The 18424-nt window shown below is 42.5% G+C and overlaps 1 protein-coding gene across 1 annotated transcript in view; it reads left to right on the forward strand.

The window, feature by feature from the left end:
• Positions 1-3449: 3449 nt before the first annotated feature.
• SHB (SH2 domain containing adaptor protein B) overlaps positions 3450-18424 on the forward strand; it is a 59647-nt gene continuing 44672 nt past the window's right edge. The window contains exon 1 of the mRNA XM_005532422.3: positions 3450-4106. Coding sequence (XP_005532479.1) covers positions 3522-4106 — 585 coding nt within the window. The 5' untranslated portion in view covers positions 3450-3521. The remainder of the gene's footprint in view (positions 4107-18424) is intronic.

Genomic DNA, 18424 nt, shown 5'->3' on the forward strand with positions numbered 1-18424 from the left:
TGAGCAGACAGATTGGAAAACAGCTTGTGCATACGCAAAAGTGTTGTGCACCTTGCAGATTTATATTGGAACAATCACTGAGATTAGAGAGACAATGCAATTATTGATTTTACTTCTCTGCTATGCCTGTTTTACTGATTATTCTGTACTCATTCGTAGATACTTATTCAGGTTTGGGTTTTCCTAGGGTTATCTAGTACATCTATAGTTCCTATCCTCCCACACTGCTGGGAGGCAACTTAAGAGAGATTCTGAAGTATTAGAGAAGCTTCCCTGCATCGATGTGCTTTTGCTGACTTGTCACCTCACAAACTGCCTGTCAATGCAGGGAAGAGAACGTGGTTCCTCACTGAGCCACAAGGGACAGTATCAGGCTGAGTTTAGAGCTCTCCTGGGGTTTTCTTGCCCCTCCCATGACTGGCAGAACAGGAATTAGGGAACTGCTAGACTTCTGGGTAAGGAGAAGTTTTAAAGAAATTGGGACTCATCTGCTTCAGGGCAAAAAATCGCTCTCATACAAAGGGTCTACAATATACCATTCCTGAATCAGCATCTACTGGGAGTCTTGCAACCCCCTGAGAGACCCAGGTACTAGCCAGTCAAGAAACACGACACTGGTCAGGCTCAGGCTGAGAAAAAAAAACCCAAAAAACTATAGTCAGACAGGATGAATATGCTGAGCAGAGACAGGAGACCAGCACTGAGGGCGTCAAAAGAAAAATTTGCTGATGATAGTAAAGGGAGCTGCAACCCTTCTTTCCACACAAGCTGATGAAAATGCTGCAGGAAGGAATTACAATTCAAGCCTGTACTCACAGGGGAGGAGGTTTGTTCTCAGGAGCTCATTAAAACATACAGACATGCTTACATTGAGCAAAATGTAAGGATAGCGCCCAAACTCAGAGAGAATGAGTCTTCTTATAGGGAATGTATAGCCTAGAGTGAGGTTGAAAGGGTCAATAAAACCAGATAAAAACTTCCTATGTAAATCCAGTCCATCTTTATTTCATGAAGATAATTAACTCATGAGTATAACTAAGTCCATTTTGCCCTCATAATTCATGTCCGGCGGTGGGTGTGTAAATGCACTACAGACTGACGTTGGGCTTCAACAAAGCCAACAGGGATCCAATAGGTGTTTGCCAAAATGTAACAGGGCAATACACAGATGACTTGTAGTGATAAGTAGATAAAAGTTTCCTCTTCTGTTTCCTCCACTATTCTGATTATAAAAAGGTTAAAAGAGCTCTAACTCCCAAATGATTAAAAACAACAGTGCAAAACATGACTGTGCCTGACATCTTCACACCTCTCTCCAAACAGTACATGATATTGCCTTTCTCATCTTCAAAACAGGGTTGCATCTCAAGTCCAATTTTGGGCCACCCTTCTGTGCAGAAAGCATGTCAGGGAAGACAGACATTAACACTTTGAACATCCCCCCCCCATCCTTCTTCTCCCTCCAGTTTTATATGCTGAGCATGATGCCATATGATATGGAATATCCATCTAGTTGGCTGAGGTCAGCTGTCCTGGCTTGTGTCATCCCAAGCTTTTGTGCACCCCCAGTCTGCTCGCTGCTGGGGCAGTGTGAGAAGACAAGGCCTTGGCTCTGTGTAAGCACTGCTCATCAGTAACAACCCCCTCCCGCCCATATTAATAATGCTGTTTCCAGCACAAATAATCCTGTTACAGCTGTTGTGAAGAAAATTAACTGTTCCTGAGCCAAAACCAGCACATCATATTAGGAACATGTCCACAGCTCCCAGTGAAACTGCAGTGCTCTTGTGCAGATTTTTAACTATATGAGAAGGGTTCTCCTTGCCCATCTCTCTGCATTGATGGACTTGATAAAGCAATGGGAAAACAATGCTTCACAGGAAAGTATAGCTCTGGAAAACTGTCACAAATCTGCACTGAGGGAATTAAAAACTTTTTATTGCTTTTATGGATAGGACTGAATTCTCATTAGCAGAAGATTTCTAAAAATGCAATTGTGAGGCGTTCCCTCATTCTTCATTTAAAACTGCATTCCACTATGCAATGTAGACAGAACAAAACTGGAACAAACATCTCCTGTCACTGATCATAATGGACAATTGAAGCACCACAGGTCAAGCTATTATCTGCGTGGTTCTTCTGTCTGCTTAACTTTTTGATTGTGGCAGAGGCCAGAGATGGGCCTGGAGAGCCCATCTCCAATACAGCATGCCAGTATTCCTATCCTTACTTGAACATCCATTCAATGCCTCCAGCATCCCCTAAAACCAGACCAGTCAGCACTGGGATGATGATAAAGTCTCACCTGTAAAGATACAGGTGAGACTGTCACAGCTGGGCAGATAGAACTTGGGAAAACTTGCTGTAGTATATGTTTACCTTTGGGAAGATGGAGAAAGATTAGAAGAGCAATACTAAGTGATTGTGACTGTGGTGGCCCAGATCTTTCTGGCAACACACAAGCTGAGCAGCATGATTCACACAAGTATCATCTCTGCATCTGATTAACTGTAGCCCTTACCTAGGAACACACACGGGAAAGGTACCTACCAAAAAAATATGCAACATCTTGTTTGTTTAGCATCAACCCTAGCCAAAAACAGGGATTGGTTCCTTTTTAGGTGCCAGCTGGAATCCTCCTACCCCACCACAGATGGGAAGGAGGACACATGGGTAGCAGTAGTAGAGAATTCAGAATTCAAACTGTGCAGGTGGTGGCTACAGGTACCACAGCCACTCCAGACGACAGGCGGAGACACCTGGGAAAAGAACGGAAAGGCTCCTCTGTCCTCTTCAAGGTGACAGCTCTGCTCCCCAGCCCATTTGAGGGCGCAGCGGGGAAGCCCTGGAACGCAAAGCGTGGCTACACCTGTACCGGCACCTATACCGGCATCTACACTTGCACCACCACCTACACCTTACACCGGCACCTGCACCAGCACCTACAGCTACACCTACACCAGCACCTACACCTGGACCTGACACTGGCACCTACACCAGCACATGCACATCTACATCTACATCTACATCATCTACATCATCTACATCTACCCCTACACCTGCACCTGTACCTGTACCTACACCGGTACCGCCCCGCGCAGGGCCGGCCCCTCGGCCCCGCCCCGCGGGCACCTGGCGCGGCCCCGCCCGGCGGCGGCGGTGGGCGGGCCCCGCATGCAGATGCGTCCCCCGCCTCTCCGGTGCGTGCTGAGGTCAGGCTGGGCTGCGCTGCCAGCGCGGAGCAGCGGGGCTGAGGTCGCGGCAGACCCGGAGCCGCGGGGGCGGGCGCGGAGCTACGGCGAGCGCCTGGCTCGGGCCGGGAGCGGCTCCCTCCCGCCGGGAAGCCGGAGGGCTCGGCGGGGCCCTTCCAGCCGCTGGCAGCGGGAGAGCGGCGAGTGCGCGGAGCGGGGCGCCCGGCCCGCCCCGCCGCCCCGCTCCTCCATGCGGGCGGCGAGCGGGGCTGGGGCGCGGGGCGCCGGGGGCAGCGCGCAGCGGTGCTGAGGCCGCCACCGGGAGAGACGATGGCCAAATGGCTGAACAAGTACTTCAGCCTGGGCAATAGTAAGACCAAGAGCCCTCCGCAGCCCCCGCGGCCCGACTACCGGGAGAAGCGCAACGGTGCCGGCAGCGCGCCCCGCCCCGAGGGGCCGCCGCACCTCCACCTCCACCACCACACCTCGCCCGGCTTTTCGCGGCGCCGTCTGCGCGACGACACCAGCGACCTGCTCCGCGCCTACCGCGCCCAAAAGGACCGCGACTTCGAGGACCCCTACAGCGGGCCCGGCTCGTCCCTGCGCAAGCTGCGCGCCATGTGCCGCCCGGACTACTCGGCGCCCGAGGACCTGGGCGAGGCAGCCCTCAAGGCTTCCTCCTCCTCCTCCTCCTCGTCGTGCTGCGCCACGCCTCCCACCACCGGCTCCCCGCACCTCTTCCGCAGCCACAGCGAGCGCCGCCCGGCGACGCCACCCGAGGTGAAGTACATCTCCCCCAAGCACCGGCTGATCAAGGTGGAGAGCGGCGGTGGAGGCAGCGACGGCGCGGGCAAGAAGCTCAACAAGGGCTCCAAGCAGCCGACGGCTGCTGCCCCCTCTGCCATGAAAGATAAAGTAAGTCTTGTGCTCCCCTTCCAGCCCCTCTAGGCTAGGTAGTGGGGCTGGGGCTACGTCAGCCCCTGGAAGGGTTTTGGCGAGGGGATCACCTACTGCACAACTAGCTGTTCTCTGCCATCCTTCATTGGGTGGCCTGGCCCTTTTTAATATCGCAGGGCATGTGCAGAAGTAGCGCGTGAAGTGATGGTGCCCTGCCCTTTTGGCTTTCGAGCGCACCTTCCTCCTGATGGGGCAGGTTCACAACTGTGCTTTGAGGCACAGTTCACTGCCAGCCTCATGATGGGTACCAAGGCTCTTGGTATGCCCCATGCAGTGCAGAACAGACCGTGAGTAGTTGGGGAATGTTTGAGGAGCGCTAGAGGCCCTTGAAAAACCTTGTGCTTGGGACCCTAAGTTGAGGCCTCATCCCCACTGCATGTGGTATGGAGTAGTCATATATCAAAAATAAACTGTTTTTTTGGAGGCAGTTTGTCATTTCTTTATAAACTTTTTTGCCTCCTAGTTTAGTGTCAAAGGTGAGGAGGTTCTAAGTCCCGTGTTACAACGGCTTGGCAACTTCCATGATGCTTCCACCATACATGTGTTTCCAACTGGCTGGCAGGTGAAGCAAACTCCATAGATACTTGCCCACTTACAAATGTTACCCTGTCTTTTACTGGTAGTTCTCTTACAAATTTAGCAAAATATTCTAGAAACAACACTGGAAAGTGCTGGACTTTGGAACTCGGGTTAGAGGGGGGAATAGCATTGCTTGTTTTTTTAAGCACAGCACATCCTCCCACCTGTGTTGGTCTTGTGAGTATAGTTCAGTTTTTCTCATGTATTGTAAATAAATGTTTCTCTATTTTGTTAATTGGCGTTTTCAACTCCAGGATAGTAGTCACATCACGGGAATTTCAAGTATGTGCCGAATGTTATCAGTATGAATGATCTGTGTGTACATGTTTAAATGTGTAACATGATTGCGCAGCCACACGTCCATGACAACTTGATAAATTATATCTGTCCAGGTGGAATTCCAAAGAAATCTGCTTGTGACAGTGATGATATAGGTTGAAAAGTCTAGGATTTTATTCTATTGTCTTAGTAGGTGTTCCTGACTGGAAGCAACTTCTTTTGTGGAAGTGATTGATTAAAAGTTAGCATCTCATTATGTTTTACAGTATATGTTACAATTTAGTCAGATTTCATTAAATTTCCCACATTGACACCAGGTATCTTCTTTTATATCTTTTCTTTATATCTTCTTTTTGCTTTCAGCAAAAGCAACTGCTTAGGGAAAAATGTATCTTTCTTTTTCTTTTTTTAAAATCACTGTTCAGTTTTAGACCCTACTGAAGCAATTTTCAAATCAGAAAATACATATTTGTTGCTAGGTAACCTGCTGCTTTGTAATGGTCATAAATCTGTATGCTGCTCCCAAATGCTTGTAGCAGGTTCTGAAACTTGTAGGAAAAAATTCTCAGTCATATTCAGGTTTTTTTGCAATTACTGAGAGAGAGAACTATATGTGACAAGCAGGAAATCTGAATATATTTGAGAAATAAAATCATCCTGTGCCTCAAAAAGCCAACTGTGTCTACCTGCAGCAGCATTTGTATGTTAGAGACAACATAGCTTGCCTTTTGTTCAATTGTGTTATTTTATCGCAGCAGTGGATGTGAAATCTGTTATTTCACAGCCCTGAAATGGAGAGTTTGACAGGTGAACAGGGGTCACTGTGGTCCAGCAGAGAACTGCTTCTCTTCTGTACCTGTGATTCACTGAGCAAGAAAAATAGGGAGTTTAGTTAACAGAGTGTCTGTACTTCAGCTTTGAGCAAAGCAAGTGAAAATAAACTTCTCTAAGAAAGATGTAATAAGGAAGACAGTAAAGGTGGAATAAAACCCCCCAAAGCTAGAGGTCTGCTGTTCAGAAGAATTCACTGACATGCTAAAAACATTTAAAAAAATCTGTGTGTTACATAGTAGAAGCTAGTAAACACTTTAGGAATTAAATCAGTAAACAAATGCTGTATAGTTCTGTCTTCATAGAGGTAAGTTAGTGTTTAGTGATCCAATAATGCCTGTTAAATGTTTGTGTTTCATTCCAGCATCCCTTTCTCAGTATTTTGTTTTTTTCTCCTGATTTCATTTACAAGGATAGAGTGCTGTTTTCCTTTATGTGTTGATGGAGAAATGAGAAGTAGAGGTTTCAGCAAATTCAGTGAGCAATTTTATATCTTCTGTGGTTCGTCGTCTGTAAAGAGTTTGGTTAACAGATCAATTGTGTGTCATACTTGAAAGAGTTACTGGAATGGGAAGGAGATTCAGGAAGGTGCTTGTTTGGTTTGGTTACTTAAAAAAGGGCAAATGGCAAAGTAGGGATAGTGGCAGATGGGTTAGCTGAAATTCCCAGAGGAAAAGGAAAATTGTGAACTAGCTGATTCATGGAATAAAGGGGGTGGAGTTTTAAAGCAGTGGCAGACATGATTTTATTTTGCAAGATTTTAGACAAAGGCTGGTAAAGTAACCACAGAGATGTAATGTATCTGGGATTCAGGAAGTTTTGATGTGCAGCAGTAGAAATACCAACCAAAGCTGAAGCAGACAAACCCAAGTTGCCATGCACCCTTTAGTAATGAGGTGACTAACCTCTACAACAGATGCCCAGTGAGAGTCATCTTTTTCCAGATGAATTTGAATTCAAATTATTGGGTAGGTTTTTTTTTATTATTATTTAGGTAGTACAATTAGGTGGGTTTAGGGACTTCAGCTGTAGTGTTTATCTTCAGATAAGGGAGAGCAGGGTGAGTTAGAATTCATGGCTGAAGCAGTTCAGGTCCGTCAGTGTGGTGGATAAAGAAATTATTTGCTTCCATCTTTAGTGCTGGCTTGTGAGAGCTTAACTTGCTTGCCACAGAGAAGCTAGGGAGTGTGGGCAAGTTGAAACAACATGTGGTTGTATTCTGGATCAGTCTGGCATCTCCTGTATTTGTGTAAGAATAAACGTGGGACATGGTTTAAGACCAACTCAGTCGGCAAACCACTTGTGAATGGAGATCAAAAGAAATAATCTGAAGTCTTTCTGAGTGATTGTCCTCTATCTGGCATTGTGGTGTGTGTAAATCCATGAAGTAATAATAAGGTGGGAAGTGCCTGTGTGAAAGGATACTTCAGATATGTTTTCACCTATTACATGTTTGAACCTAACCATTTCTCTGCCAGGTTTTGCAGCTGAAGAACCTGGGATGCTTCCCCAAAACGAGCTGTTTCATACTTCATTGCAGGAAGTTGTTAGGATTTAAAAGCTGGGTTCATAGCGTATTGCTCTTTAAAAGACATGTATTTCATAATGAGCAGCATTTTGCACTATCTCTGTTCAGTGGAGACAGAACAATGCAACAATTCTGTATATTGAATGCAGAAGATGCTGCAAGTTGCAAGATCCGTTTCCACAGGTGTTAAAGAAATTTTTGACATTAATCTCTCTTCTCCATTAGATAGGTTTGTTGGCACAGGTCAGTTATGGTATCTGGTAGTGCCTCAAAACAGGGACTCTGAACAAATAAATCCCTAGGCCATTATACACTTAAAATCCAAGCTCCCTATCCTTCACAAGAGAGTCTGGACAAACACCGGCATTGTGGTCTGGGGCCTTCTTACTTCTGGTTTGCTGTTTGGTTACCAACTGCTTGCTGTATATTTAGTTGGTTCTGCAGTCCATGTTGTAATATGGTTGTTGCACTCCATAAGCTGTGATCTATTATTTTTTAAGTAATATTTAAAATTAGAGATTTGTCCAGTTTAATTATTATTAGTGTACATATTGTTACCTCCAGACTGTACTATAATCTCTGTTCAACTTATGCAGTATAACCTTACAGTTTAAATTAACTAAAAATAAATTGAATTTAAATTAAATATAGTTTAAAGTTCAACCTAAAGCCTAACAATTCTAGCTACTTTTGTCAAGCAAGCACTTGGCTACTTTCAAATAGTACAAAAATTTCAATGACAAGACAGGACATAGCTGATGCAGTAGAGAATAACTTGATTCTGCAGTCAGAGTGGATCTAGTACAAAATCATGTGAATGTTGTGTGGCAGCAGCAATCAAGCAAGCAACTGTTCAACCAATCAGGCAACTGTTCAGGCCAGTGGAGTTGCTGACTTGATGTATAAAGTTCTGAGAGCACAAACTATGTGTAAGAAACAAGCGCCTTTGCACTAGACTAGCAAAGTAGTCTAGCTTTTTGAACTTCTGACATCTTGAATAAAAGTGATTCGACTCCATACAACATTATTCATATATTTAGATTGTTAAAGTACTGTTTTAGGGTTGAGCAAATGCTTGTCTTATTTCTGTATATGGAAGGTCTATATTTTATTTGATCTTTAGTATGTTAAAGATTATACAAGCCACATACCAAGATTCAACAGAATCTTGCAGCTGGTATTTCAAGGTGCACTGAGAAAACCCTTGAAAGACATCTAAGCAATGTTGCAGTTATTTATATCAGAGAATATTATTTCTAGAGATCCTAAACTACAGACGTACCTCACCATCTTATTCCCGTTTAATCATTGCAGCAGAGTGTCAAGCTGCCTCTCCATGCAGTTGGTTCTAGTTGGATCAGAGCTGGACTGTGAAACAGTCTTTCTCTGCATGCGGTTTCCATTAGTATATGTCTCTTTAAGTAAATACTCATGGCTGCTGGTCTTGCATGAATTGCTTAGGCAAGGCTATATGTAAAGGCAGCAAGTTATATTTTTTCTGCTTATCTATGTTCTTACAGGGCAGCTGTAATGCAGCTAGAAATGCAATTTTTTTCACTTCTGTCAGTCTCGTGATTAAGAGACTAGAGCAGTCTTGTGAACAGGAAGATATTCAGATTTGACCTGAGCCTTTAGAGTCTGAGTGAATTTGGGGCTTTCTTGGAGTGATGTGGTAGGCTGTTCACCTACAAGTATGCCCGGCATCTGCACTGTATGCACAGCTTGGAACACTCTCAGCTTTGGAAGTTATCCAAATTGTCAGAGTTACGGGTACAAAGAGGTCGAAACAGAGAGAGACTATCAGGAAGCAGTTGGAAGACATGGAGATTTGAGGAGGGAGAGGTAGACTTCTGGAAAAATATATTGTGTATACTTTTACAGTAAGCATCTCAACCCATTATAAGAAAATTCCTTAGCGTATGTGTTCAAACAAGGGGACAGACTTGCTGTTCTGAACTAAAATATGCTTATTGAACTATTTACTGGCAGACTGTAACCAATCATGTTTCATGTGGTGTTATTCTGTAAAAAGGCTAATACCTAAGTGCAAATGACCATAAGGGAATGTGGCAGGGTGGTGGACCTTTGTCCAGTTTCCACCCCTTTCCCTGCAGCTTGTGTATCTAATCACTGTGAATCGCTCCCACTTGGCACCCAGTGATCAAGAACATTACTGCATCACTCTTTCATCTGTAGATTGTTATGGCATATAAGAGCATCCTGCAGGATTCCTTATAAAAATTAAATTTTCACTTGTGAAAAAGCAATAGCTTACCAAAAGTGTTAGCTAAACAAATAATATTAATAGTAGCAGTGAGCTATGTCCCTATAATTGCACTTTGTCCTTGTGATTTTATGTTAATGTATTCAGAATGATAAAACCACTAAGGGTAGGAGGCAAGGAGAAAATGTATTGTTTAACCTCAAAAGGTAGCAATAACCTATATATTGCTAAATGTTGGATACGGCTTGTGAATTGTTGTTGGATAAGGATTGTGAAACAAAAAAAATTACCTAAAGATGAATGCAGTGTTGAAGTTTTCATGAGTGGTAGAAGAAGACAGGTGAAAAGAGTCAAAATGCCAACATGTATCTTAACAGGTTCCGAGTTTAAATAAAAGCAAAAACTGTATGATGGATACCATGTATTGCCTATGAAAGGATTTTTCTGAATTATTGAACTGAGTCCAGAGTAGTCCATCAGTGTAGCACTTAAATGTCTTCCATCTTACGGGAACCGTAATATCCACGAATGGATTCTAAATGACTGTTTAATTACATCCTCTAATCTGTGTGTCTTATATCTCTCTGGTGTACACATCTGCTGTCTGATCTCAAACTTGCTACAACAGTCTACAAGTTTATTTAAGTGAATTTAGGTTTTCTTGTTGCCAATGTTGAAATTATTTGTAAAGTTCTTAAATCTACATTATATGTATGTACAAAAATGTACATAGACAAAATATGATGAATATGTAATATTTAGTTACTGTTATTATTTGTTAATTCATATACATAAATGTATGCGTTGCTGAGGAAGAAGTTGTGGACATTCCATCTCTGGAGACTTTCAAAATTCATGTGGGCAAGATCCTGGACAACTTGGTCTACTTTTGGTAGTACCCCTGGTTTGAACAGAAGTGTGGTTTAATTCACAGAAAATACTGAGCTGGAAGGGACTGACAAGGATCACTGAGCCAAACTCCTGGCCCTGTACAGCGCTGTCTCCAAGAGTCACTCCATGTGCCTGAGAGCGTTGTCCAAACGCTTCTTGAGCTCTGTCAGGCTGGGTGCTGTGACCATGTCTCTTTGGGGCCTGTTCCAGTGCCCAACCAGCCTCTGAGAGAAGAACCTTTTCCCAATGTTCAACGTAAACCTTCCCTGACACAGGTTCCTGCAGGTCCTCAGAGATCTCATGGATCCTAAATCTTCATGTAACTGATGTTCAAAAACCGCCATGAAGTCTGTGCTGGCAACAGACTTCTATTATGTGAAAATAGCACATTTCAGTAAGGACATTTGTGCAGGACCTTGATCTGCCGTGCTGGAGTGCTTTTCTCCATTCTGTAGATGAATTTGTGCAGTAAGTGAATGCGGGTTTAGTCTGATGATAGGCTCTAATGCATATGAGTACAGCAGCTTCTGCAACAACTTGGAAGAATGAATAGGGCTCTGTTTAGATTAAGTGCATGTGGACACAGCTGGGCATGGCTGGTCAAGAGTGATCAGCTGGTGATGGTGATGATCAGCAAGAAGGAATGAATTGTACTTGTTTCTATAGATTGTCCTCTGATTTTTCACATGTACATAGGCAGGTACAGGAGCTGGTTTAGGTAAGTTTGCATGTGAACACAGCAGTACCAAGACTCCAAGCACATCTACAACAGCACTACACAATTCTGCCACAACAGTGGGCTCACCATAAATGCAGCTGTCTTACTACTGCATGATAGCACACGTATTATTACTTCCAGACTTTTCTTCATAACTGTCCAGATGAGAAAAGAGGTCTGTATTACACTATTTTACATATCCAACTTTAGGTAAACTTGCACACCAGCTGTTAGCATTAGGGCTGTTGCAATGTGTATATGGAAGTAAAACCTTTTATAGGCTGAATAAGGTTATGCAGTTTATTGAGATTCAAAGGGTATTCTAACTGTAAATGAGAAATTAGGCACAGCAAAAAGGGTATGGGAACTCATGTAAGTATTTTTAGCCTGATTAATGAGGAGAGAGGGTCTGGAAAGGAAAAAGATGAAGCTGTGTTTCTCTTTTTAGACACCAAGTTTGCATGTAATCTCCTAGTTTGCAATCTGTTCTTGTGGCCAGTTTACCAGTGTATTTGCTCGGGTCACTGAAAAAATGTATGTTTTTACAAGATTCTTTGTTCCCCAGACAAAGGATAGGAGAGATGTTTCTGTCTCTGAACACCTTTGTGTCCTTTCTTGTGCTGACCACTGCCTGGTGGTCTGGTGAAGAATATGGTTTGACTTCTCACTCTTTTGGTGCCCCGTGTCAGTGTGGTTGTATCCTTAACTAACAGTGTTAGGCACTAACAGTAGCTAGGCACTGTTTGGAGGTCGAGGAAGTGATATGAGACTGAACAGTTGAAACAGAATGATGATGGATTCTAGCAAGAGATAGGAAAGGACTGTGGTGCAGATCTTCCTGGATAGGTCACTGTTTTTGTAAATGTTACTGTTAAACACTCTGTTTACACGGAAACAGACATAAGGTGTGGTTTTGGAGTAGTTGTGCATTGTTCAGGAAGTGTGGAAAATTGTTTTACAAAACATATTCTGTTAATGGCATTACATGGGATAAATTTTTTAAAACTTTTTTTTTAAACTTTGTTTTCTGAAGGGTACAATACCTGTTAATTGTTCTGCCTGTCCTTCCTTCAATAACTCTTAGATCTATTGAAAAATCCTTGAAGGTGTATTTTCAAATTTGAAATACTCTAGTGGATGAGTCAAGGAAGCGCCTATTTCTTTCTGAGGGGAAAGCAGGTACAGCTGCCTTTTTAAACTTTGATCAGGAGCTGGAAGTGCTGCCTTGCCTGCCGTGTGAAGAGTGGTCTCTGCATTGCCCTGTGTGAACCAGTGACTCATGTGGGATGGGGACTTCAGTTACTGCCTGGGAATAGAGCATGTTGGGGCATGGAGGGGCAAGAAGGCAAGAACTATTATTTATATCAGCTTGTTAGCAGTTCAGTTCTGTCCCTGTGGGTGTATGGACTTGTAAAAACTGAAGAGCAATTCACCTTCACTGAGCACTAAACCTTGTATTATGTGGGGTAGTAGCTCTTGAAATCCTGTTACTAAATACTGGGGTTTTTTCCCCCGCAGTACCTCTGGATACTGATACGGATCAGTTCACAACTCTCTGACAAACTTAGGCACCACATTTCCCATCAGTTACCTTCTAGATGAGTGTGTCAGTCTCTGGAAGTCACTGCTATGAGTGAGGCCTGTGGTTCCTTCCAGCAGCAGAGAGCTAGTGCTGATCTTTCCAATACTCAGATTTAAGACTAGAAGGAAAGTCTCTGTACACACTTGATCTGTGGGGTAGTCCTCTAGAATCATGCCCTAAATTTGACTTGTTAGCAAGATATTAAAAGTCCTTGATTTATTTTTCCTGATACTTTCAGGAACTCGACCACATACAGATCACTCTGTTAGCAAGTTTTCCAAGACTGTGAATTTTTTTTTAATAAAAAGTAGTACTTAGCTACAGGGAGGATTATCCAACAGTTTCTTGAATTCAGTGCTTCATGGGAGAAAACCTAAGTGGAAGTCTTTATTAGTATGGAAAACAAATCAAGACCAAACTTCACAGTCTTGCTGTATGCAGGCTGACTTTTGTCCAGGCTTCAACATCAGGGACGTTTCTGATGTGCAGTTGCCTGAATATTAGACGAAAATACAATTTTTTAGGAAACATCTGCTTAGGACATGTTTGTGATGTGGGACCTGGAGGTTGCTTGGGGTCAGATAGAGAAATTTGGCATTTATCAGAAATACCATGAAATAAAAGAGTGTTATAAAAAAATACCAAACATACTCCCCATAAAAACCCCCCAATCAATACAACATAACAGCAATCAAACAAAATAACAACACAACTCCCTCCATGTAATATTATTAATCACTGTTGGCCAGCATGATGACTAGATGGATAACCTCTCATAGTAGGGAAGGCTGAGAGAACTGGGGTTGTACAGCCTGGAGAAGTGAAGGCTTTGGGGTCACCTAAATGGAGCCTTCCAAAATCTGAAAGGAGCCTACAAGAAATCTGTAGAAGGATTTTTACAAGGACATCTAGTGATAGGGCAAGGGAGGATGGCTTTGAAATGAGAGTAGATTTGTATTACATTTTGGAAAGAAGTTCTTTACTGTGAAGGTGGTGAGACATAGGCACGGGTTTCCCAGAGAAGTTATGGATGCCCCAGCCCTGGAAGTGTACAAGGCAGGTTGGATGGGGCTCTGAACAACCTGGTCTATCTAAAGGTGTCCCTGTCCATAGCAGAGGGGTTGGAACGAGATGGTCCTTCAGGTCCTTTCCAACCCAGGCCATTCTAGAGTAACTTGTACTGTAGCTAGAGACTGGTCTTCTGTGAATACAAATTCTCAGGGAGGATGACTAATTTTTATTACATTGTGTTAAATGTGTTAACTTTGATGTTCTCGGAGACCTATTCACAGTTTTCATGAGCCTTTGTCTTCTGTACCTTTGCTGACAGACACATGCCGTTGTCTGTGATACTGGTGGGCTTAATTGTAACTCACAAAAATTGAAAGAGGAATATAAGGTCTGCCTTCATACAGTTATTTAAGTATGTGTCTGCCCATGGCAAGGAGGTTGCAACTAGAGGATCTTTAAGGTCCCTTCCAAACCCATTCTATTATCTAAATATATATAAATAAAAGAAATAATAAATAAAAATAAATCTTTAAAATATATCTCCCCTAATAAATTCTCCAAAGGCGTGGTGGGCAGGAGAAGTCTTTTAGATTTTTTGCTACATGTTGTTTATTATAATTCCTCTTGGATTCTTCTAGAGCAGTGTGTCTTTAATCACAATAGCCACTAAATTACTGAAATAGCTAACAGTTCTGTGCTGATGTTGCTGTATTAAAGATAGCTTGATCTTCTGCATTTCCTTTCAATTCAAAAAAGGGATTATCCCTATTTTTTCAGTGTGGTGAGTTCCCATTTGTTTCCCTCTTTTTCAGTCCCTTTAAAATGCTGGGTTTAGTCAAATAGAGATACCTGTGAAATGATGCAGTTAGGTGTGTTCTTTGGTTTTTTCCTGTGGCTGCGTATGCAAAATATGCTTTTGTATATGCAAATACCCATTTAAACTTGTACTTAATATGATAATATTTGTCAGACTTTTTTTAAGATTATAAGAACAAAGACTATGCATCAACAGTGAAGCTTGCAACTTAGTTAATATATAATAGAGGGATAAATCAACCACATTCTCAACTTGTATTTAATTTTCTTTGGGGTGGAGTGATTATTGGGTTTTTGATCTTGTATCTGCTGATTAACTTTTTAGTTAGTTACGGTTTTTAATTTGTGAACTTGTCTGGTAACTGAGCTGTATTCTTTTTCTCTGTCTTCTGACTTTCAGCTAGCAACCTTCTAGGAAGAGTCCCTGTGAGTCTTCTCTAAATCCTTACAGACTTCTTTTGATAATTGCACTTTTATTTGTATTAAAGCTTCTTTTGCTTGATGTTACTGATGTCTCAGAATAGTACTACTACATGTACAAAACCAGAAAATAGTATTCCCATACACATCCCATATGTGTATGAGATGCCACAGAACAGGCTTGAACAGAGCAGGAATCAGTAGCTGTGGGAGCTCACAGTCCACACTCAGAATATAGATCTTGCATTCTGTCAAAAGATAAGCCACAGGTCTTTGACAATAACCCTGACAAATGCAGCTGATTTAGACATTAATTTGGAATCTGAATGACTGCCTTCTGGGGATTCCTGATAGCTGTGTTTTAATTTTGATAGATAGGACCTCTGAGGAAGGTGGCTGGATTTGTCAGAGCAGGGAGCCAAATTAAAAGTGTTCTGCTCCAAAGGTCAGCTTCTATGTCTGAATGCTCTCTTTAGCTGTACTTACAAAATTTCAACATGTAGCTATTCCTCAAATTATGTCCAGGGTAGATGTGGCAAATACAGCTTTGTATCCTGGATAATCTGAGACTTCTAGAAGGGATGCTTTGGTAGATGATGGATACTGTCTATTATCTTCTACTTCCTTTCCAGTGTTTGTCAGTCAGTAACATGAAAGAGCAGTTTGTAGACCAGCTGAACGAGTTTAGCCACTTGCCTTGGAAGTGTACTAAATCTAAGCTGTGGAAGGGGCACTGCATGCCTGCCCTAACCTGGGTTCTCCTGTGCTGGCCTTGGCCTCTGGACTGTAGAAAACAAATGCCTGACTCAGACCAGCTTGCTGGGCGGTGGTTGAAAGGCTGTTGGGAGAAATAGAAACAAAAAAAATGCCCAGGAAATACCTCTTTCTGGAAAGCTAATGAGCTCTGGTGAACACAGGGGCACACTGGTTATCGTACAGATGGACCTGCTCCTACGTGCTTGTGGGGAAGAGGTAACAGCATGGTGTTCTCTCAGTGGGTCTTACCTGTGTGGCATGGAGGTGATCAAAATCATCAGCTGCAGAAGCCACACTGCACATGCAAGGCATGCACCTGTGATATTTATGAAGAGAACTTGTGTGTAACATTGGCAAGCCTTTTTCTGAGGACAGCACGAAAGGGGTATGAGGACAGTGTATTAATACCATGTGTCATGAAGCAAGTATTTTGTTTATTGTGTAAATGACTAGAAAATTCATGTACTCAGAACCTTCTATTTCATCAAAAGATTTTGTTTGTACTTTGCCTAAGCAAGCACAGAGTCTTGGAAGGTGAGCTCATTAAGGTAAAAGTAGTTTATGTGGAGATGGCAAACAGACTTGCAGAGTAGAAACTCTTTCTGGTTGAGATCTCTGAAAACAGGAAAAATAATCCTCTGAAATATGGTTGTCAAAAGGAGTTCAATTTTACAGTAAGTATATTTTACATTTTTACAGTAACTATGTTACAATAGAACCAGTAATCATACTCATTTGAGGTTTTCAAGCAATGAGGTTTTTTTTGAAAGAAGTAGAAATACTTGAAACTTCCTAGAAATAGAGAAATTATAACTGTTGGCAAGTACAGAAGAAATCAAATTCTGGCACTAGCCAGCTGCTACATCTAGCCTGAGAATTACTGAATGTGATATTTATGGAAAGAGTAATGGTCAGCTGGAGAGTCCTCTGACAGCTCAGCATTGTAAATCCATTTGTAATAAGATACACGGTTTCAGGAGAGGTGAAGAGGCTGCTCTTTTTGCCTGAGTGAGTGCTGAAAAGTCTGTTTGGGATGTGCTGTGGCAGAGTGTTGTTTAGTTTGGAGTTTCTTGGGTGGCTTTTTTAGGGGGTGGTCTTGTTTGACAGCATCTTTTATGTATCATTTTCCTCCTAGTATACTTTGGGCAAATGGGCAAGAAGAAATGTCAAAAAGCAATGCTAAGTCCGCTTTCTGTTTTATGTTCTAGTACAGTTATGCAAAGGATTGGCAAGTATTACCTGTCAACACTTGCAAAGCAGAGCAGCACAGGGCACATGCTAGCACCTAGCAGCTCTTTTCTTGACAGGGTCGGAGCAGAAGACATGGATGGCATTTCAACTGCATCACTTTTGGAAATGAAACTGCCCTTGTGACTAGGAGAAACTACTGCTGCGTGATGCACATTGTCGTCTTTGTCTCAAGTGCGTGCAGCTGCTGTCACTTGATTTGCTGCTTGGGCATATGTTGCCAGACGGGGGGGAGGGGACTTTCTCCCCCTTTGTGTTAACTGTTTTTCGAAATAATGAGGGAGTAATTTTGGACGCCAAGTGAAAGAAAGAATTATGTTTTCCCCTCTCTGTGATCCATGTCAGTCTGGTGATTTCTGATCACAAAAAAAAGCTTCCAGTCACTTTGAGTGGAGAAAAACACAGAAAAGATAAAATTAAAATGTCAGTCTTGGTAGTAAAATAAGTAGTATAAAATTGCAATGGGCCCATTTTACAGTGCCCGTTTTACAGTGCCCGGGTAATGATTCTGAAGTGTGTTAGATGTTTTGTTGCCTAATCTTAAAGGAGATCTCTGCCTTTCTTAATAGAGTGTTCATTTATTCCGTGGCACTTGTGCAGGTGTTTGATCTGTGAATACTTGTGTGTCCTGTTTTTCTTCTCTGACTGGTGGGGTATGCTGGCAGCAGGAGACAGCAGCAGATGCAGCTTCAGTCTCTTAGCTGGCAGTGTACTCCTGGTTCTTTGTTAAAAAGATTGAAACTGTTGGAATAGCACTGTGCTGTAAGTCTTACTAGTGCTGGTCTTAACAATGTACAGTAATTCAGTTGAAAAATCCCTCATAAATAAAGTAAGCCTTCAGGGCAGAACCCTTCAGGCTTGCCCTGCTTTGAGTGATGAGTTGGACAGGGTGATCTCTTGTGGTTCTTTCCCACCTGAATAATTTTAGGATTTTGTAGGGATTCTGATGCTGAAGCCTGCCTCTGCCTGCTTTGTTTGCTTCAGACTCTTTTGCCTGCTGTAGATTACATCTCTGTGCTCTGCAGTACTTCTCATATCAGGATCTCTGCCTTTGCACCAGTCCCCTTGTCACATCCCAGAAACAAAGATTAGCTCTACCACTTCAATTATAGGGAGGAATGATTCCTGTGACTTAATTGACTGAAAAAGAAAATATATATATAGGACCTACATAGCATACAGTGATTTTGCAGTGGTCAGGAAAGCAAAGTAATGCAAGATCAAGTGTGAGATTTCTTATTGGTGTCTTTTGTCTCAGTTCACAAAATATAAGTACAAATAATGTTATTTTGAGAGAAAGACTGTCACAGATAGGTTCAGGGATTTAACTGAGACCTAAAATTAAAAGGCTTCTTATTAATGCAGTGAAGAGAGTAGCCTTAAAATACTTATT

This window comes from Pseudopodoces humilis, chromosome 4, assembly GCF_049639895.1.
Source record: "Pseudopodoces humilis isolate 2021_Gansu_Grassland_sample_001 chromosome 4, ASM4963989v1, whole genome shotgun sequence".
Classification (NCBI taxonomy): Eukaryota; Metazoa; Chordata; class Aves; order Passeriformes; family Paridae; genus Pseudopodoces; species Pseudopodoces humilis.